Genomic DNA, 19,563 nt, shown 5'->3' with positions numbered 1-19,563 from the left:
GACCATCCGCGATCATCAGGCAGTGCTGGATCAGAGCGCTATCAGCAAATTCTACTCGTCGCACAAGGCTAGCCTGGTAAGAACGGCAATGCCATCGTCGCCAGCTTCAAATGACAGCAAGCAACAGCAGCGTACGTTTTTTTCCCTCAGTGTATGTATCTGGGTGTAGACTAACACGATGCATTTGCATCATGTTAACATTAATGCAGATCAACTAAAACTTGCCCTCGCCCCGGATCAGCGCATGCAATAAATCATCTTTTTAGCACTACTGCTACATGTTTCCCATACTCATGATACCGACCCTGGTATATTCGTCTGACGGACGAGATCTTGTGAAATATGTTTTGGACTTGCAGCTTTAACACTTTTGGCGTCCATGGCATTAGACGTTCGTCTTGTAGTAGCGGCTGGAGCGGACTGACGTCGAATTTCCCGTTTTGCAGGAGTCATCGTTCGCTTCAGCTCCGGCAGTTTGATTGATCCATCATCTGGAGTCTCATTAGACTCATCCTTGCTGTTTGTGTTGGAGACTAGCGTGCGTCTTGATCGATGAGCAAACGGTCGGAAGCCTGAACCTCTCCCGTACCAATTTGATGCGGGCTTAGTTTGAAGTTGGCTGCCGAGATCTTCCTCCATCGAAGTGAGCAGCTTGGAACTAGTTTTCCTGGATATCAACGTCACTTCTTTAACGTGATCCCAGTTCAGCGCTGCTACGTTGATCGACCCGCGCTTCTCGGCCGCACGAGACCAGAAACGTTTTCCTAACACTTTCCGCTGAATCTCCATCTGAAGCTCAAACGCAGGAAACAATAGCATCGGGTGTCGTACAGCGAACTCTTGAAAGAGATTCGCAGAGAGACGATTATTTGCCGTATTTTCCATGATTGCATCGAGCTTCTCCACGATTTTGTGAGCGTTTGGACTGGTTTCCCAAGAGCTACCCCATACCTCTCGGACACACCTCACAACCTCATCATGCTCGATCTCACCGCTGCCATCGACGTCGTACAAGTCGAAAGCGAATCGAATGAGGCTAGCGTGGTTGAACGTACAGTAGTTCCACACCGCCAGCACAAACTCAATAAAGTCCACTTCACCGCTACCATTTCGATCCATGACAGAAAATGCCTTTTCTGAAAAGCGACTTCGCTTCAAATCTAACATAATTAAAAGAGGTTTGAATCCTTCCTTACGTCATACACGTAGTGGAAACACGGGAAACTGCACCAACCGATGTAGTCGAAGAACTCTAGCATATTGATCTCACCCGATTTGTCTGCAGCTCTCGAAAGTTAGTTGGTGTACTCCTTCACATCGGCCGTGAATATGCTAGGCTCACGTACCCTTATCCATGGCAGAAAATATTTGGTACAGAGCAAAGAGATGCTTGTGATCTAGGCCAATACCTCTAAGCATTTGCAAAAGCGAATTATTGAGATGATTCGCGCGGTTGAAGGCCTTCTCTTGCGAACGCTTGGTCCCGTAGCCGCATTTGTCGAGAAAATTTCCCATTCATGAGATAGTTTCCGTGACAATGTAAGAGGAAGTTACAGCAAAGTGAGGAAATGCCGGCGGTAGTCGTGCAGCAAGTCGCCTCACGACACATCCGCACGAATATTACAAGCGCGGGTAGATGTATTTATATTGAGTCCCGATCAGATCAACAGGAAGTGTGGACACCTGTAGCAATAGTGTACCGGTTTCTTCAATTTGGATGCCGTTTTGCAATCAAATCTGACGGGTGTCTTGACGGGTCCATGGGTCAAACCCATTTTATCTATTTATACAGGGTTCTGACCCGCTAAAATGATTGGCGAAGGGCTCAGTGACACGAGAATCTTGTTGCCATTTTCATTTTCGACAGCGGAGGCGACAAGCATCAGCGGAGACTGAATGGACCCATGATAGGTGCTTCTGAGGATGAAAAAATACACTGGCCGTCGAGATGTCTTCGGATGTCGATGTGACGCTAACTAAACTCTAATTTTTTCCTGAAGAACACAGAGATCTATGTATTTTCTAAAATGACGTTTCGCAAACGGGGTTCCTGTGAGGATAAACGTACCACCACACTGATCTATACGATGAGAAATCTTCCATAGAAATCAAACTTTACTGAGGAACCCCATCAACACCACGCATACCGTAGTAGACGTACTACAGTTGTACTACGTAGTACGTAATACTACGGTACTTCGTAGTACTACAAGTAGTTTAGTTTTTGTAGTAAGACAGTAAAAAGGTATTCCAACTACGTAGTACTACTGTAGTACAAAGTAGTACTACTTGAAAAACGCTTTTGCCGCTATTATCCCGGCTGGACGGAAAACAGTAATATATGTGACCTAAATATAGATGCGTATTTCTCGATACTCGGTCACTCGAATTAGCTCTAGGAAACTGCATTCGACAGCCTTGAGTCTAAATATGCATTTCCCAGCTTCATAGGCTCGACAGCGGAGCATTATTGAGCAAATGGTCGCCGGTAAGAAATTAACTGCAGCTGAAAAATATTTGGTGGTAAAGACGTACGAATACATCCGAGGAAAAAAGGCTGCTTCGCCACAACTGTGGAAGAAGGATGTAAGGGATCACGTTCACGAGTGTTTGGGCTTCGCGACGGGCACGATTTCAGCGATATGGAGCCATTGGGAGAAGAACCACGACTAGAGGTTTGCGTCGGTGAGTGGTGGTTTGTGGCGTTTCTGTTATTATTTATACTTAACAATTTCACTGGTCGTAATATGATTTATGACAGATGAAAGGTTCAAAACCATCTGGTAGGCCTCGAACGTTCGGTGAAAGCATACAGCCGCTCGTACGTGAACTCGTGTCTGAACTGAACTCAAGTGGCAAGCCTGTTGCAGCCCCAAAGTTAGTGAAGCGCCTAAAGGAAGAGCACAACATCAACATTTCTGTTCGTTCCCTTCGCCGTGTTTTGCGGAGGATGCGCTTTATTAAGGGCAAGTGTGCAGAAGATGACGAAGGAAGTGACTCTGAATGAGTTTTCGCTTGCCCGTTTTTTACCGATTGTATATTCCATACACAAGTTTATTCTAACACAATTATATTCTTTTTAACAATCGCCAAATTGCGGTAACTTTTCTATTCAGACTTAAATCGCCACATGTTATCTTGATTTGACCAATAGACTCGCTGATTTGGTGCACGTGGCAGTCTCAAAAATGCAAACAATTCTGCATTAAAAAGATGACTTTGTAAACGGCTAAAATGAATAGGAAGCCTTGATTATACGTAAAAACGGACATCAAAATCGGAATCTACGCCCGTTCTTACCCCTTATATCTAAATGCTGATATGGGTTTCATGTAGGGAAAGGGGTAACTTTGTGTCTCAAAGTTCGTCCAAGCTTTGGTGACCGGGATAATAGACCTCTTCTTCTACAACTACTGTAGTAGTAGTATTTTTCCTTAGTAATATCAATACTTGCTGTTCTATTACTGTATTACTACTAGTAATACTAATACTTGCTGTTCTATTACTGTATTACTACTAGTAGTATTAGCAAAATCTACAAAGTAGTAATTCTACTACAGAATTTCATTTTAGTAGTACTGTGTGAAATAAATTAGCCCACAAATTGCTAGAAGTACTACTTAAAATACAAGTAGAGCTACGAAACATACCTTTAAGTACTACTAAATGGTATCGGGTTGTTACAGTCAAAAATACATTGAAATTCCGCACTTGTGGGGACGGTTACAGCTACACTTTTAGTAGGCTACCATTGTACATGTGTGACGCCAATCCTTCCAACAGAATAGTCTAAGCCCAAACAGTACTACCCCTGTTTTTGCGGGGTGGACTAAACAGGACCATTAAAACGAGCTGTAGCTCTTGAAATGGTATAATAGTACCGATTTAAAAGTATTTATAATACTTGAGCAGAAGCGAGGCTCAGCTACTAATAAACTTTAAAATATTTAATAGTAATATAACGTTTTTTTCGAAAGCAAAGGATTTTGCAACATGAAATTACGCTTTCACACAATCGTTTCTCAGAAAAAGATCGTCGACCCCCCCCCTTTCGGTGTCCAATGCGTCGATTCCTGCTCTCGTTGGCGCTGCTGGCATGCACCGCCTCCGCCTCTTCTCTCAATGCCACCAGCTACAGCCTCACTATGAACTCGGTGGACGAGGATTTTTGTGACTCGACCAAGCAGTTGAGTGGCTACTTCAAGATAACAGGCTCCAAGTCGAAGAACTACTTTTACTGGTTCTTCGAATCACGCGGCAGTCCCTCGACCGATCCGCTGATCATCTGGCTTACTGGCGGTCCTGGATGCAGCTCCATCTTGGCTTTACTGCAGGAAAACGGCCCGTGCTCCGTGAACGACGACTTGTCACTCAAGAAGAATCCGTATTCGTGGAACGAGCGTGCCAATGTCATGTGGATCGACCAGCCCGTGGGTGTGGGCTTCAGCTACGGAGACAGGCGTGAATACGACACGTCAGAGAAGGAGGTGGGCGACGACATGTTCCACTTCCTGCAAGAATTCTTCAAGGCCTTGCCAGAGTATCAAAAACTCCCCTTCTACGTCTTCGGAGAGAGTTACGCCGGCCACTACGTGCCCGCGATCGCTCACAGAATCTTTACTGGCAACCAGCAAAAGGAGGGACCTGTGGAAATTAATTTGAAGGGCTTTGGAATTGGGAACGGCCTCACCGACCCTGAAGTGCAGTACAAGTACTACCCGGACATGGCCTACAACAATACATACGGCGTCAAGGCTGTGTCGTATCCCGTGTACGTGGCAATGAAAGCTGCGGTGTCACCCTGCGTGGGTATGATTTACAGCTGCCAAACGACAAAAGCAGCGTGTCTGGCAGCTCAGGCATTCTGCAATGCCGCTCTTGTTGCTCCCTATTCTGTGTCGGGGCTGAATGTGTACGATGTGAGGTCCAAGTGCGAACATCCTCCGATGTGCTACGACTTCAGTCATGTTGAGAAGTTCCTGAGACTGAAGAGCACGTTGAAGAAGCTGCATGTGAGCCCCAAGAGCGCCAAGTGGCAGAGCTGCAACATGGAAGTCCACGCGGGCTTTTCGTTCGACTGGATGAAGAACTTTCACCAGCTGGTGCCGCCCATGCTTGAAGCTGGAATTAGGGGCTTGGTGTATGCCGGTGACGCCGACTTCATTGTGAACTGGATGGGATGCAAGGCCTGGACTTTGGAGCTGCCATGGAGCAAGCACGAAGAGTTCCTGGCTGCAGAAGACAAGGAATGGCTCGTGGACGGCAAGAAGGCTGGCCGCATCCGTCAGGTCGGACCTTTTGCCTTCCAGCAAGTGTACGAGGCGGGCCACATGGTGCCACTCGATCAGCCCAAAAACGCGCTAGCGCTGCTCAAGGCGTTTACTTTGCCCGGGGAGCAAGAGGATAACGTTGCGGAAGGAGCTGAACAGCAGTCGTGGGACAAGGAAGCCATGATCAAGGACGAAAGCGTCATGAGCATCATGTAAGGACTGGCTTGCCCAGAATGGCAGCACCCAATGTGTATAAGTGAATTTTACTGAAGGCAAGAGATTCTGTAAGAGCTAGGTACTGCTGCTACACTGCTAAACTAAATCCAAAATATCAAAGCGGTTTACGCACGATCAGCGTGTAACCTCCCACATTTCCAGCACGGAATAGAAGTGCTACACGAGAGTAGAAGTGGTCAAGGTCATGAGCTGCCGCCTCGCCGTCACGAGCCTTGTGGGTTTCCAGTGCTGCATGGTACTGTGTGGATCGGTCGGACACATACGGCAGCCACTTGTCCGTCATATCTTGAAAATCGAGCTCCTCAAAGCCACAAGCTTTCAGTACAGCTCGAATCTCCTCTTGACGCAGTAAATCGGAGCAGTAAATATCTTGCTTGAGCGTGAGTTTGTCTTCGTGTGTCAAGTTTTCCCCACGAAGAAAAAAATCGTCGACATACAGGAACCCACCTGGTTTGAGACTATCGTAGCACCGTTGGAAGAGCTGGCGCCAATGGCCGATATGCAGGAAGCACAGCAACCCTATCACTGCGTCGTACTCTTTCTTTCGAATTGGAAGCTCCAAGAAGTCCCCGCTCAAGTGCGAGACTTGGTCGTTTAGTCCGCAACGTCGAGTGAGCTCTCGACCAGCCTCACTCAGGTCGGGTTGTAACTCCAAAGCGTCCACTTTGCACCCACTACGGTGTGCTAGCAGTCGAGCTGTGCCTCCGAAGCCCGTACCGATGTCCAGCACCTTCTTTTCATTCGGAGTTTCGTCCAGCAGCGCCACAATGTGACAAATAGGCTCGTCGCCGAAGAAATGTAGCGAGTCCAGAGTACCTAACTGCTCCGGATCCACTGGGATGTCCTTGCTGGTGTAGCCCAACTCTTTCAGGCGACGATCAATCCGATCCAAATGACGGTACAGCTGCATGGTCTTGATCTCGTCCTGCTTGGTCATGGTCATGTGAACGTATTGGTTGAAATCGGGGACTGGTCGGCACTTGCGAAGTGAATGAGCTAACGAGGCTACGTTGCGTCATGCATGTCCCGTGTTTAGGTTTCCTCTAAATGCAGGAAGCTGTAACGCAGACACGGTATGGCATGGATCACTCATGACTCAAAAATAGATCTCATGAGTCAAGAGATCTTTTTTTTAAATCAGCAAGCAAAATTAAAACATGTACACGTACCTCCTTCCAAAAGGCACTTGGGATTATAGAAGTTTTTTTTACAGTGGAAGGAGTTCGATTCCAAGTAATAAATGCAATAAATTCATTGCATTTAGCGACCACTGTGTCCTGTTGTTGTTCAGCTTACGAATCACTCTTGCACTAATAATTTCTCATCAAAAGCTAACGGCGGTTTTGTCTACACGAAAGAAGTGGTGCAAGCATTGCATTGACTACGTCACTAGTCTGCAAAAAGCTTGCAGGGGGGCAGCTTCCAGTGACGAAGAACATAAGGTAAAAATAGCGATTCCTCGTGCAAAGACACTCCATGTCTTTTCGTGTTCTTGGGGGGGGGGGGCATCCTGTAAATACAGCAAGTGAACGCGCTATATTTACGTTCGTCCAGCTCGCACTCTTAGAAGCACTAGTTCGTTTCATCGCCTGTTGGGGGACGTGCGATAGATAACCTTGCTGGCTTGGTTGCATTGAAGGGAAAGTGATCAGAAACGGCAGCTGGTAGGTGTCACCATGGGCGCTGGAGCGTCTGTGCCGAGCGACTCGAATGGATCGATGCGTCTGCAGACGCCATCCCGGATCGTCACGGCGTTCCTGAACCTGGCCAACAAGCCGCACCACGCACCGTTGGTGGCTGCCAAGACACAATGGAAAATTGCACAACCGTTTCCTGTCGGCAATGGAGAGGTGTCTACGAATGAGCAGGAACTGCTGCACGTGCTGCATGACCCCGTGGGGCAGAAACACATTGGTACTTTCGCCAAAAAGATCATGACGTCCGAGTCCTTCTTCTGCTGGGTCGAGATTAAGGAATTCAGGGAAGCTCCATCTATTGGCTACCGCAAATCGATGGCCAAACTCATCTACCGCAAGTACATCAAGAACGGGTCAACCATGGCGCTCGGCAGTATCACTTCCGATCTTATTGCTCTCTACGACGTGCGTTGTTCTGTGTGCTTTTAAAATTACACTGCACGGTATTTCGATAATACTTATTAAAACCTGCTTTGTCTTGACTCTTTGCCAATGCAGAAAAAGATTGCAGAGTTGGAAGAAAATCACGGCTCGAGCGCGACAGTCGACTTTTTCGATCCTCTCATGGCCAACATCGTGAACGATATGTGTCAAAACACGTTCTTGCGGTTTAAGTCCTCACCGGAGTACGAGGCGTATAAGAAAGACTTGAAGGATACATACAATAAGGTCACAATCGAAGACTTTGAGTACCTGGAGCTACTGGGCAGCGGTGGTTTTGGTCGTGTCGTTCATGCACGCAAGAAGTCGACCGGCAAGCACTACGGTAAGCTGCGATGCTGGTTTTCTCTAACATGTTTAGTATCTTACGTCCCAGTTACTTTAGCTATGAAGATCCAACTAAAGACTGGTCTGTTGGACGAGCACCACGATCAGCTAAGCCAAATAACTTCAGAGAAGGACATTTTGCAGATCTGCCACAACCCGTTTGTCCTAGACATGCACTACAGTTTTCAGACTCCAGCACACGCCATAATCGTGACAGAGCTTGTGCGCGGAGGAGACTTGGGCGACGCGCTCAAGTCGTCACGAGATGGCTATATCCACGAGGATCGAGTTCGACTTTATGCAGCCGAAATCGGTCTAGCACTCAACCACATGCACGAATTGGGGCTTATTTATCGAGACTTGAAGCCTGGCAACGTGCTGCTTGGGGAAGATGGACACGTAATTCTTGCTGACATGGGACTTGCAGCAGGGTTCGACCCACTGAAGCTGAAGAAAGAAGAGTCTGGGGACTATCGGTATACGCCAATGCAGCCGAAACTCACGCGCCGGAAAACAACTGTCGGTACGCGAGGCTACATGGCACCCGAGATCATATCCGGTAAGCTAGTGAAACGTGACCAGCGTCCGGGATACACATTTGCAGTGGATTTCTGGTCTCTCGGAGTCACGCTGTTCGAGTTGATGTGTGGATTCCAGCCATTTAGCATGCATTCGAGCGGTAACTTCTTCCAAGAAGTGGCAAATGAGGAGATCTTCCGACTATCTCCACGGACCCAACACAAGATAGAGCTCCAAAAAATGACACAGGGCGTGACATTCCCTTTGCATCTTACGCGAAACGCACAAGAATTCTTAAAACGCTTGCTGGAGGTGTCAACGGAGCATCGACTAGGCTGCAACCCTGAAAAGGGATTCGCTGAGTTTATGGAGCACTCATTCTTCGAAACGGTTGACTGGGAAAAACTTATGATGAAGCACATTGATCCCAAGTTCAAACCTGCCCTGCCACTATTGAGTGACAAGAAGATTTACAATTCGTACGAGCATATGATGTCACACTTTGATATGCGGGACAAGGACTTCATTCGACGTAAGTATTCGCTCTTATGGGAAGAAAATTTGTCAACTCGGACTCTAACGTGCAGGTGTATTTGCTTCTAACTCACAGACGACTGGTACGCTGACCCAGACCCTGAAATGCAAAAACATTTTGATACTTGGGACTACATTTCGCAGTACACGCTACGAGCCGAGCTGGGTATCGCCAAGGAGCTCGATGAGACAAACATCCCATACAAGGTGCTGCAGCTTACGGGCGAGGACAGCAAGGCAAAGTTCACGGCGAACAAATAGAGTGCATCCCTCGTTTAGCGTACCAGTGGACATCCCCGTCCACTCAACTGTAGCAGTATAGTCAGGAGCACGAAGATGTACACCATTTAAATTCGAGCGCTTCGTTGGACTCGTGTGTGGACCTTGAAGATAACGTTTCCAATCTTATTCCCTCACTATAGTGTCCTACTCAATGCATTGTCGAGCGTTACCGACGGTACATGCATTATAAGTTACCGTTGGATACGCGATCATCTGACCTGAAGAAGGACCATGAGCTACAACGGGGGAGGAGGTTACGGCTACAGCGACCAGCGCGGCCGCGGCTACGACGACCCCAATCGCCCGAGCAGCAGTGAAGCCGGCTACAGTGACCAGCGCGGGCAGCAAGGGTACGACCAGCACGGGCATCACGGGTACGACCAGCGCGGGCAACAAGGTTACGACCAACGCGGGCAACAAGGTTACGATCAACGCGGGCAGGCACAAGGTTACGATCAACGCGGGCAGCAAGGCTACGATCAACGCGGAGGGTACGACCAGCGTGGGGGTTACGACTCCCGCGGTGGCGACTATGGCCGATCGTCGTCTGGGCACGATGACTACAGTCGTGGCGGCGGAGGGGGTTACGGCTCCGGGTCGAGAGGGTACGAAGGCAGCCGAGGAGATTACAACTCCGGTGGTTATGATGATCGCAGCAGTCGAGGAGGCTCTTATGGCGGTGGAAGTGGCCATGGAGGCTCTGGGTACGACGACCGAGGAGGGTACGAAGGTTCCTCTACTCATGGGGGGTACGGTGGCTCGTCGGGCTACGATAATCGAGGTGGATACGACCAGAGTCGAGGAGGCGGCAGCTACGGCAGTGGAAGTGGAGGCTATGATGATCGCTCTCGCGGGTATTCGGGTGGGGGTTACGATGATCGCTCACGTGGAGGGTACGCTGGGCGGGACGACCGTGGTTACCGAGACAGTGCCAGTTCAGGCGGACAGGGAGACCGTGGATACGGCGGTCGTGATGATCGCGGCTATAATGCAGGCGGTGACCGTGGAGAAGATCGCGGATATGGCGGAAGAGGACGAGATGATCGAGGCTACGGTGGAGCGGGTCATGATCGCGGTTATGGTGGCAATGGAAGTAGCAATCAAGGACGAGATGACCGCGGTGGGAATGGAGGTGGCAATCACGGACGAGACGACCGCAACTATAGTCGACAAGGAGACCTTGGAGGCGGCGACCGACGAGGAGGAGATCGTTCCCATGGAGGTGACAGAGGTGGCTTTGGAGGAAGAGGCCGTGGTGGAGGTGGTGGCTCTCGAGGACAAGAAGGACCTGGTGCAGGTGTCATCTCCGGCGCCGGCTACGAGCAGATTGGAAACCCTATCGAAGACCCACGCATTCAAGAAGAATGGAGCGGTCGAGCCGGTGTTCGTGAAGTCCGTGCCGACGATGCCGACCTGCAACAAGAAGTACAGATTTGTCGTCGTCCAGGCATCGCTCAGAGCGGCAAGACGACGCCGTTGAACGTCAACTACTTCAGCGTTTCGCTCGACACGGCACCTCCAGAGATTTTCAAGTACCATGTGACTGTGGAGCGCTCGCCAGACCTTCAAGCCGACTCTAAGTATGGCCCTTCAGCCCCCGACCAGAAGGACGAAAGCATGGGTGACGAACCGAAGCAAGAGGGCAAGGACGTTAAGGATGTGGAGATGACGGATGCGTTGACAGATGCACCTCCCAAGCGAGAGGCACGTCCAGAGCGTCCTCTGCCTCGCTCGCTGGTGCGTAACGTGATCAATGCTGCGCTTCGTCAATATGAATCGGAGTTTGGTGGGCTCCGTGTGGTTCATGACGGTATGGCCGCGCTGTATTCGCCGGCATTGCTGCCGTGGCATGCCAAGGACTTTACAGACGTCAATCCAGACGGCCCCAGTGCGGCTCCAGCAGCTCCTCCGCAGCCGGCAGGTGGTGACGGTGCTCAGCGTCGGGGATTCAGAGGCCCACGCACTTTCCTTGTCAAGATGAAGCTGGTCGAGACTATTTCCACCTCCAGCTTGAAGGAACACTACTCCAACCCGGACGTGAACGTCATGCCTATACTCCAGGCCCTTGATGTGGTGGCACGGCATCTTGGAGCTCAACGTCTGATCGCTGTAGGACGCAACTTCTTCACGATGAAAAAGACGCACACGCTCAAAGGAGGCAAGGAGCTCTGCTGGGGTTACCATCAAGCGCTTCGTCTCGCCGACCACAAGTTGTTGATGAATGTCGACCAAGCAGCCACCGTTTTCTACTCACCTGGTCCTCTGATGCAGCTTGCAGTGGCAGCTCTGCGTGTGCGAGGCCCCGAAGACGTACGAGACCTCGCGGAACGAGATATGAAGTCCCTGGCACGTGCACTACGCAAGATTGAGGTGGTGCCCACCCACCGAAAGGACCGCAAGCGCGCGATTTACGGAGTCAGTGCCCAACCTGCCAATATGACGATGGTGAGCATTAAGGGCGAGAACATGTCGGTGGCGGCCTACTTCAGCGGTAAGTACAACATGCAGCTGCGCTATCCGAACTTGCCGTTGGTCAACGTGGGCAGCAAGCGTCCTGGTAAGGAGAATTGGCTGCCCATAGAGGTGTGCGAGGTGGCTCCGGGGCAGCGTTGCGCCAACATCAACGATCTCGATACTGCTGAGATCATTCGCCAGACGAGCCAACCTCCTCGCAGCCGCCAAGAGAATATCCTCGAGCAAATCCGCCAGGCCGGCTTCGAGAACGACCCGTTCCTCGCTGCGTTTGGGATTAAAGTGGACCAACGTCTCCAGCCTACCGAAGCTCGTGTCATGGACGCACCTGATGTCCAGTACCAGAACGTATCGGAGCGTCCTTATGGTGGACAGTGGAGTCTGAATGGCAAGAAGTTTGTGGAGGGCGTTCCGGTTCGCAACTGGGGAGTGATTGTCGCAGCTAACGTGAGTGAGCGAGACGCCCAGAACTTTGTCGGCAAACTGACGGACCTAGGTGATCAGCGTGGACTCCCATTCGACGACAAGAGGCCCGTTTTGATCCATCAGGACCAGTACAGCGGAGCTCAGGTCGAGGAACTGATGAAGATGTGCCACCAAGAACTCGAGCGACGTAACCTGGGCCCTCCGCAGTTCCTCTTAGTCATATTGCCGGCCAAGAATTCCCCAGTGTACGGAGATGTGAAGCGCATGTCTGATACGGTTCTCGGTCTGCCAAGTCAGTGTATTGCGTCTCAGAATCTTCCTCGAGCCAACCCGCAGTTCTGCGCCAACGTTTGTCTGAAGATCAACATGAAACTCAATGGCAAAAACGCAGTACTACGCGACCCGCTACCATTGATCAGCAGTGAGCCCACAATTATCATCGGTGCTGATGTGGAGCACCCGCGTTCTGGTATGGGTGGCCGACCATCGATCGCTGCAGTTGTGGCCTCAATGGATCGCTACTCTGCTCAATATGCTGCACGTGTGGCAGCCCAGAAAGCTTCGAGTGACATCCAGCAGCTACCGAACATGCTTCGTGAACTCTTTTTGGCCTACTACGAAAACACGAAGCGCAAACCAGAGCGGGTGGTCTACTACCGTGACGGTGTCAGTCAGGGCCAAATGTTTGATATCCTGCAGACAGAGATGCGTGCACTGCGGAAGGCGTTTAAGATGATCTCGGAAGACTATAACCCGCCCGTGACGTTCGTGGTAGTGAACAAGCGTCACCATCTTCGAGCGTTCGCGGTGAATTCTCGTGATGCCGATCGCAAGGGCAACGTGATGCCTGGTACGGTGATCGACACTGGTGTTGTGAACCCTCATCGCTTCGACTTCTTTTTGTACGGCCACAGTGGCATCCAAGGCACGACTGTCCCTGGACACTACACTGTGCTGCACGACGAAAATAAAATGTCTGCCGAGGATATTCAGCGCCTCACGTACCACTTGGGGTACACGTTCTCTCGATGCACGCGCTCGGTGTCTTTCGTGACACCCGTGTACTACGCGCACTTGGCTGCTGCTCGAGCTCGCTTCTACCTGAACGAGGGCTCGGACGGTGCGTCCACTGTGGGCTCGTACAACTCGAATGCGTCGAACTTTGAGTTCGCCGAGGTGCACTCGAATGTCCTTAACCGAATGTTCTACATGTAACTTCCCGTAGTTTTGACGAGGGAGACGACCGGCAGAAGAGCAGAAGAATTGCAGTGAAGAAAGTAGTGCCAGCCATCCAGAGTAGCAGCGAAGTGCTGCACAGTTTATTCTAACCCGTGCCTGCCAGCGACTCAGCTGTACTCTCGCGATGGCGGTTCGGTCTCTCAGTTTTGAAATTTGAATTGTTGCATCGTTGCTCTGTACAGTAGTCGCTTATTGCCGACAACGCGAGTGCAACGAGTGCATCTGTAACTATCAACATTCCATTCGAGCCAACTGGTCCTGGTGTTTTCGAGATGATGATTTCCGTGTATTGCAAAGTGGAGCCTAAATTGCAATTTGTGGAATACATCGGAGGTTAAAATCTTCTTGTCGGGACACCGGCGGGTGTTACTGTGACTTCTGTCAGCTCTGGAATCTCTTTATTGGTGGGTGCTCAGCAGGCTTTGGATGGAGCCTGCAAGCTGCTCCAAGGCTAGTGGCGACAGCGTCTTGTGCTCAAGAGACGGCCAAGTCAGGACTAATGGAGAACAATGCATCGTGTTGTGCCGCTGGTAACATTCGTGGCGGAGGGTCCGGTGCTTACTCGACATGCTGGTCTCCCACTCATGACCGATAGTTTCGGTCTTCGTCGCCTGCGTTATTGACTGCAGCCTTTGCGTTGGGCACCTGTGCCTTTGGCACACGATGATGAAAGTAGCAGTTTGGGTGATGAAAGCTCTCACGTATTTTTTCTTTTTACGTCGTTGGTCGTGTTCTGACGTGGTTGCACGCACTTTCGAGGAAAACATCAACACCACACACAATCGCTTCGCCTATCAGTTTCCAACTGCACTGTTTCGAGTACGAGTTTTCTTACACCGAAGGACACGAGCTCGCGAAGTCGGTTGAAAATGCGTTGGCGAGAGGAAAACTACTTTATGAAAATGGTGATGTGTGGAGTTGGAGACGATGCAGCAGACTTCCGGAAGAAGCAGCTCATCTACATGTAGACACTTGCCGAAGGCGATGGCTCGCTTTTATTATCTTGGCTGCAGTTGCTTTACATGGCCCACTGTGAAGGAAGCGCTAGCGCACCAACTTGGCGACCAAGAGCCAAGGGCTAGCATCTCTTGAACAGAGACTGAGAAAGTAGCCCTGGCAAGAGCCTCCCATCTCAATCATCAAAGTGGAGGATCGGAGATTGAAAACATTGAGTTAGATTGGCCCATTCCAACAAGTGCGCGTGGACACAAAAGAACATAAGCTGTGAGAGATGCTACGAAGTCGCGAAGGTGTGGCTGTCACCAACTACGAGGACAGCCAGACACACGGCCTGGAGTGCATCTCGTTGTGAGCTTGGCCGTATTCTGCTGCTCCATATTTTGGTAGCTGAGTACCTAGCGACGCAGAGTAATGAGAGTGCGGAAGACAGGAAAGGCCATTTCAGCGAGCGACACAGGCAGGATCGGGTACAGATATCTGCAGTGTTGCCTTCACAAAAGCTAGATCTGTTGGGTATTTCTTCACTCTACACGACTCCAACAGGTTTCCTGGAGTATACGACAGCTGCCGATCCCTTGCACTTGCTCGGTTGTCTCGCTGGCTGCAACCGAAAGACAAACGTCACGCACGCGCCCGCCGTGTCTCGATGGGGTGGTTTCCTTCGGTGAATCGGTCGTATCCGGGACAAGTCGACTGAGAGAGTGCCCAGTGGTTGTAACAAAACGCTGCAGACTCGCTCGGCTTCAAGGCGGTTGAAAGTGCAGATCCCTAGCACTTTTGCCACTCATTCGGCTTGTTGTCATTCCTGAACGACCCAAGCAAGACACAACACAATGGGATACGATCAGCGTGGCTACGATTCTCACGGCAGTAGCAATGGGAGCTACAACAGCTCTCGATCCTCTGGCTATGACGACTACACCCTTCGAGGAAGCTACAGGAGTGACTCCAGCGCCCGCGACTTTGACTCGCAACGTGGTGGACGCTATGGTCCCGACAATGGGAGCTGCAGCACTGGATACGACTACCGCAGTCAAGGTGCTTCCTACAACCGTAACTACAACGAACGCGGATGTGACGATCGTAACGGTGGAAGGTACAACGAAAATCGCCCCAGAGACTATGATGACCGAAGCTACAGTAGTGACAGTCGTGACACCAGAACTCAACGCTACGGCAACGGTGACGACGGCCGATCCCGTCAAAGCTATAACTACGACGGCCAAGCTTCGGCGCGTAGCTATAGTAATCACGACTATGGCGGATCAAGACGTGGCAGCTACGACACGTCGTCGTCTGGTAGTTCGTCTGGCCGATACGACCAAGGCCACTCCAATTCTTATGAAGGTCGCGAGTACGACAACGTTCAGTGTAACAGACATGACGATCACTCTCGCGGTGATACACGTTATGAAGACAATCCCCGAAGCACCCAAAGCCAAACTGGACGAAGCTACGGTGGAGAGGCCAACTCTCGTCCCAACGGCTATGGCGGATCGAATTTTCACGATAGTCGCTACGGCGGCTCTGGCGGCCGAGGCTATGGTAACGGTCGTGGACGTGCTGAACAAGGTCAAGACATTGGTGATGTTCGCGGATGTGGCTATGAGAAGATTGGCAACTCAATCATGGACCCACGCAAACAAGAGCTATGGAGCGGCCGTGCTCCTCCTCTGAAGATCAACCCGGAAGACCCTGAGCTGCAGATGGAGACGCGGGTCTGCCGACGCCCAGGTTTCGGCAAAGACGGCAGAACGATGAAGATGAATGTGAACTACTTCAGTATCTCGTTGGACAAAGCTCCCGTTGAGGTGTTCAAGTATCACGTCGACGTTGTGCGTACACCATATCCCGACGAGATCATTTCGCCCACGAAGGACCAAAAGCCACATCCTCCTCAGCCTGCACGACTTCTGCCTCGAGCTTTGGTACGTAACGTGATCAACGCTGCCCTGACTCAGTACAAAGCCGAGTTGGGAGGCGTTCGAGTCGTTCACGACGGTATGTCGGCACTGTTCGCACCGCAAAAGTTCGAGTGGAACGCCCGAGACTTCCCAGACGTGAACCCGGACAGACCGAGTTCGGAGCAGCAGAAAGATGGAGGCTTTCGTCGGCGAGGTCCGCCAACATTCATTGTCAAGGTGAAGCTAGCGGAGACTATCGCTCTTCAGAGTGTTGAGGAGCACTACCGAAACCCAGACGAGAATGTGATGCCCGTTCTTCAGGCACTCGACATTGTTGCACGTCACCTTGGAGCCCAGCGCCTCGTTTCAGTTGGACGCAATTTCTTCGCTATGAAAAAGACGCACGAATTGAAAGGAGGCAAAGAGCTGTGCTGGGGATACCACCAAGCCATTCGCGTGGCGGAGAAGAAGCTGCTGCTGAACATTGACCAGGCTGCCAGTGTGTTCTACCAGCCCTGTGAGCTCATGAAGCTGGCGACTTCGGCTCTTAATGTTCGCTCTCCTGCAGATGCACACGGTCTCTCAGAGCGAGATATGCGGAGCTTGGCGCGAGCTCTACGCAAAGTAGAAGTGTACCCGACACACCGCAAAGACCGCAAGCGCGCCATCTTTGGTGTCAGTCCTGATCGTGCCGACCGGACTTTGGTGGATATCAAGGGCGAGACGATGAGCGTGGCTGATTACTTTTACAAGAAGTACAACATGCGACTTCGATACCCGAATCTGCCGCTTGTGAACGTGGGCAGTAGGAAAGCTGGCAGAGAGAAGTGGCTGCCGATCGAGCTGTGCGAAGTCGCACCGGGGCAGCGCTGTCCGAATATCAACGACCTCGATACGGCCGAGATCATTCGCCAGACCAGTCAGCCGCCTCATCAGCGTCGAGAGACCATACTGGGTCAGATCCGTCAAGCAGGATTTGAGAACGATCCGTACTTGGCTGCTTTCGGGCTGGAGGTCGACCAGCAACTCGAGACGGCGGAGGCGCGTGTGCTCGATCCTCCCGACGTGCAGTACGCGAATGTTTCTGAGCGCCCGTCGGGTGGCCAGTGGAATTTGAGAGACAAGAAGTTTGTCCACGGCGCGGTACTTCGCAACTGGGGAGTGGTGGTGGACGCTAATGTGAGTCCTCGCGATGTGAATAATTTCATTGGGATACTGGTGGACACTGCGAGTAAGTGCGGACTTTCGGTGGAGTGTCGAAGTCCACCGGTGATTGATCGCTCTTCCTGTAAACGGGTAGAAGTGGAGGATCTGATGAAGTTCTGCTTCCAAGAGCTGGAAACCCGTGGCAACGGCGCTCCTCAGCTCATTTTGGTGATTAAGCAAGACAAGGGATCCGTCTCGTACGGCCGGATCAAGCGCATGTCAGACACGGTGCTGGGGATCCCAAGCCAATGCATCGTCGCGACAAACCTGCGCAAAGCCAACCCGCAGGTGTGTGCGAATGTGTGCTTGAAGATGAACATGAAGTTGAGTGGCAAGAACTCTGTGCTTCGAGAGCCTCTACCGCTCATCAGTACATGCCCTACAATCGTGATCGGGGCTGACGTCGAGCACCCACGCTCTGGAATGGGCTCTCGACCTTCCATTGCGTCTGTTGTGGCGTCGATGGACGCGTACTCGGCCAAGTACATTGGGCGTGTGGCAGCTCAAAAAGCAGCAAACGACATACAGCAATTGCCGCATATGCTGCGTGATCTCTTCTTGGCGTTCTACCAGAGCACCAACCGCCAACCCGAGCGCGTCATCTATTACCGCGATGGCGTTAGCGAAGGCCGCTTCTACGATATTCTACAAACCGAAATGCGAGCTCTACGCAAGACGTTCAAGATGCTATCGGACGACTACAACCCGCCCGTGACCTTCGTGGTGGTCAACAAGCGCCACCACATGCGAGCTTTCCGAATAAATCCTCGAGACGCCGACCGCAAGGGTAATGTGGTGCCGGGCACCGTGCTCGACACGGACGTCGTGAGTCCACACCGATTCGACTTCTTCTTGTATGGCCACAGTGCCATCCAAGGCACGAGTGTTCCGTGTCACTACACGGTGCTGCATGATGAGAACAGGATGACTGCCGACGAGCTGCAGAGACTCACGTACCACCTCGGATACACGTTTGTGCGGTGTACCCGCTCGGTGTCGTTCGCGACTCCAGCGTACTATGCGCACCTTGCTGCTGGACGTGCTCGGTTCTTCTTGTACGAAGGATCGTCGGACACTGCGTCGATGAGCACCAACTTGTCGAGCTCGTCCAACTTCGACTTCGCAGGCGTGCACAAGAACATGCTGGACTGCATGTTCTACGTGTAAGGAGGGACGACACAGATGGTACGTCTCCGCTTTCATGAATTTTGCGTTGTTGCTTTGTTGTTTGAAGCAGGACTTGCAGCTAGTGGTCAAACTCAGTGGAGAATAAGTGGAAGATGTAAAGCTGTCTGCATCAGGATCGAGGCCTTGGGGGATATAGGAAGGCTGTATGGAAAAATGAATTGACCTTATCAACGATTCGACGTCTTCAACTTGCATTTTTGTGGACCACTTGTGAGGATCTTGAAGAGTCTTGTGGCAGTCTCCGATCAAATGGAGGAAGCGTTGACGGCGTCTGCTACTTTGGACGAGTGCAGTTCTTCCGATCAAGAGGAAGTAGAAGGGCAGACGTCACAGTGGCTAGAGTGCTACAGTGACAATGGCGAGCGATACTTCGCGAACATGGCTACAGGCGAGACATCGTGGACGAAGCCAGGATCTGACTACGAGCAGCAGGACCAGATTGGCTCGTGGCCAGTAGTTGATGCAGAGTCCACTGCAGCTGCGATCTCGGTGGGTGGTGCAATTGCCGCGGCTGAGCAAGACACGGCGACTGAAGACTCCGGCGAAGTCACGCAGTGGCTGGAGCTGTACGACCCGCAGAAGCAAGCCATGTACTACTTTACGCCACAGTCCGGTGAAGTCCGTTGGGAACCGCCTCTGGAACCTACAAATCTGGTTCGACAGTGTGATAGTGATGCAGTTCTGAGCGCAGTGGTGTCGTTACAGAGTGCTGCCAGGTCGCAGCAAGCTCGTGCGAGGGTTACCGCGATGCGACAGCAGAAAATGAATGATCACTTGGACGAGAGCTACATTGACAAAGAGGTCAGCCGCTCGCTCAACCTCATACTTGCAGAGCTGAACGAAAGCGCTTATACTGGCGCA

The 19,563-nt window shown here is 51.3% G+C and overlaps 6 protein-coding genes across 6 annotated transcripts; 4 read left to right on the top strand and 2 right to left on the bottom strand.

Moving 5' to 3' along the window:
• Positions 1 to 508: 508 nt before the first annotated feature.
• Positions 509 to 1,259, bottom strand: PITG_01448 (uncharacterized protein; the record flags this gene model as incomplete). Its single annotated transcript, XM_002908067.1, has 3 exons — positions 509 to 580; positions 685 to 1,160; positions 1,235 to 1,259. The coding sequence occupies 3 exons, from the start codon at positions 1,257 to 1,259 to the stop codon at positions 509 to 511; spliced, it is 573 nt and encodes a 190-aa protein (XP_002908113.1).
• Positions 1,260 to 4,061: 2,802 nt separating this feature from the next.
• PITG_01447 (serine protease family S10, putative) lies at positions 4,062 to 5,486 on the top strand (the record flags this gene model as incomplete). Its single annotated transcript, XM_002908066.1, has 1 exon — positions 4,062 to 5,486. One exon carries the CDS (start codon positions 4,062 to 4,064, stop codon positions 5,484 to 5,486), a length of 1,425 nt encoding a protein of 474 aa, XP_002908112.1.
• A 115-nt stretch (positions 5,487 to 5,601) lies between these two features.
• On the bottom strand, positions 5,602 to 6,465 carry PITG_01446 (uncharacterized protein; the record flags this gene model as incomplete). Its single annotated transcript, XM_002908065.1, has 1 exon — positions 5,602 to 6,465. One exon carries the CDS (start codon positions 6,442 to 6,444, stop codon positions 5,602 to 5,604), a length of 843 nt encoding a protein of 280 aa, XP_002908111.1.
• A 718-nt stretch (positions 6,466 to 7,183) lies between these two features.
• Positions 7,184 to 9,286, top strand: PITG_01445 (protein kinase, putative; the record flags this gene model as incomplete). Its single annotated transcript, XM_002908064.1, has 4 exons — positions 7,184 to 7,609; positions 7,703 to 7,970; positions 8,031 to 9,023; positions 9,102 to 9,286. The coding sequence occupies 4 exons, from the start codon at positions 7,184 to 7,186 to the stop codon at positions 9,284 to 9,286; spliced, it is 1,872 nt and encodes a 623-aa protein (XP_002908110.1).
• A 1,638-nt stretch (positions 9,287 to 10,924) lies between these two features.
• Positions 10,925 to 13,420, top strand: PITG_01444 (Argonaute5 (AGO5); the record flags this gene model as incomplete). The annotated part of the gene is made up of 1 exon (XM_002908063.1): positions 10,925 to 13,420. The coding sequence occupies one exon, from the start codon at positions 10,925 to 10,927 to the stop codon at positions 13,418 to 13,420; it is 2,496 nt and encodes an 831-aa protein (XP_002908109.1).
• A 2,612-nt stretch (positions 13,421 to 16,032) lies between these two features.
• On the top strand, positions 16,033 to 18,681 carry PITG_01443 (Argonaute4 (AGO4); the record flags this gene model as incomplete). The annotated part of the gene is made up of 2 exons (XM_002908062.1): positions 16,033 to 16,236; positions 16,306 to 18,681. 2 exons carry the CDS (start codon positions 16,033 to 16,035, stop codon positions 18,679 to 18,681), a joined length of 2,580 nt encoding a protein of 859 aa, XP_002908108.1.
• Between the last annotated feature and the right edge of the window lie 882 nt (positions 18,682 to 19,563).

This window comes from Phytophthora infestans, genomic scaffold, assembly GCF_000142945.1.
Source record: "Phytophthora infestans T30-4 supercont1.2 genomic scaffold, whole genome shotgun sequence".
NCBI lineage: Eukaryota > Oomycota > Peronosporomycetes > Peronosporales > Peronosporaceae > Phytophthora > Phytophthora infestans.
The sequence above is the reverse complement of the archived record's forward strand: the minus strand, read 5'-3'. Positions and strand labels throughout refer to the sequence as shown.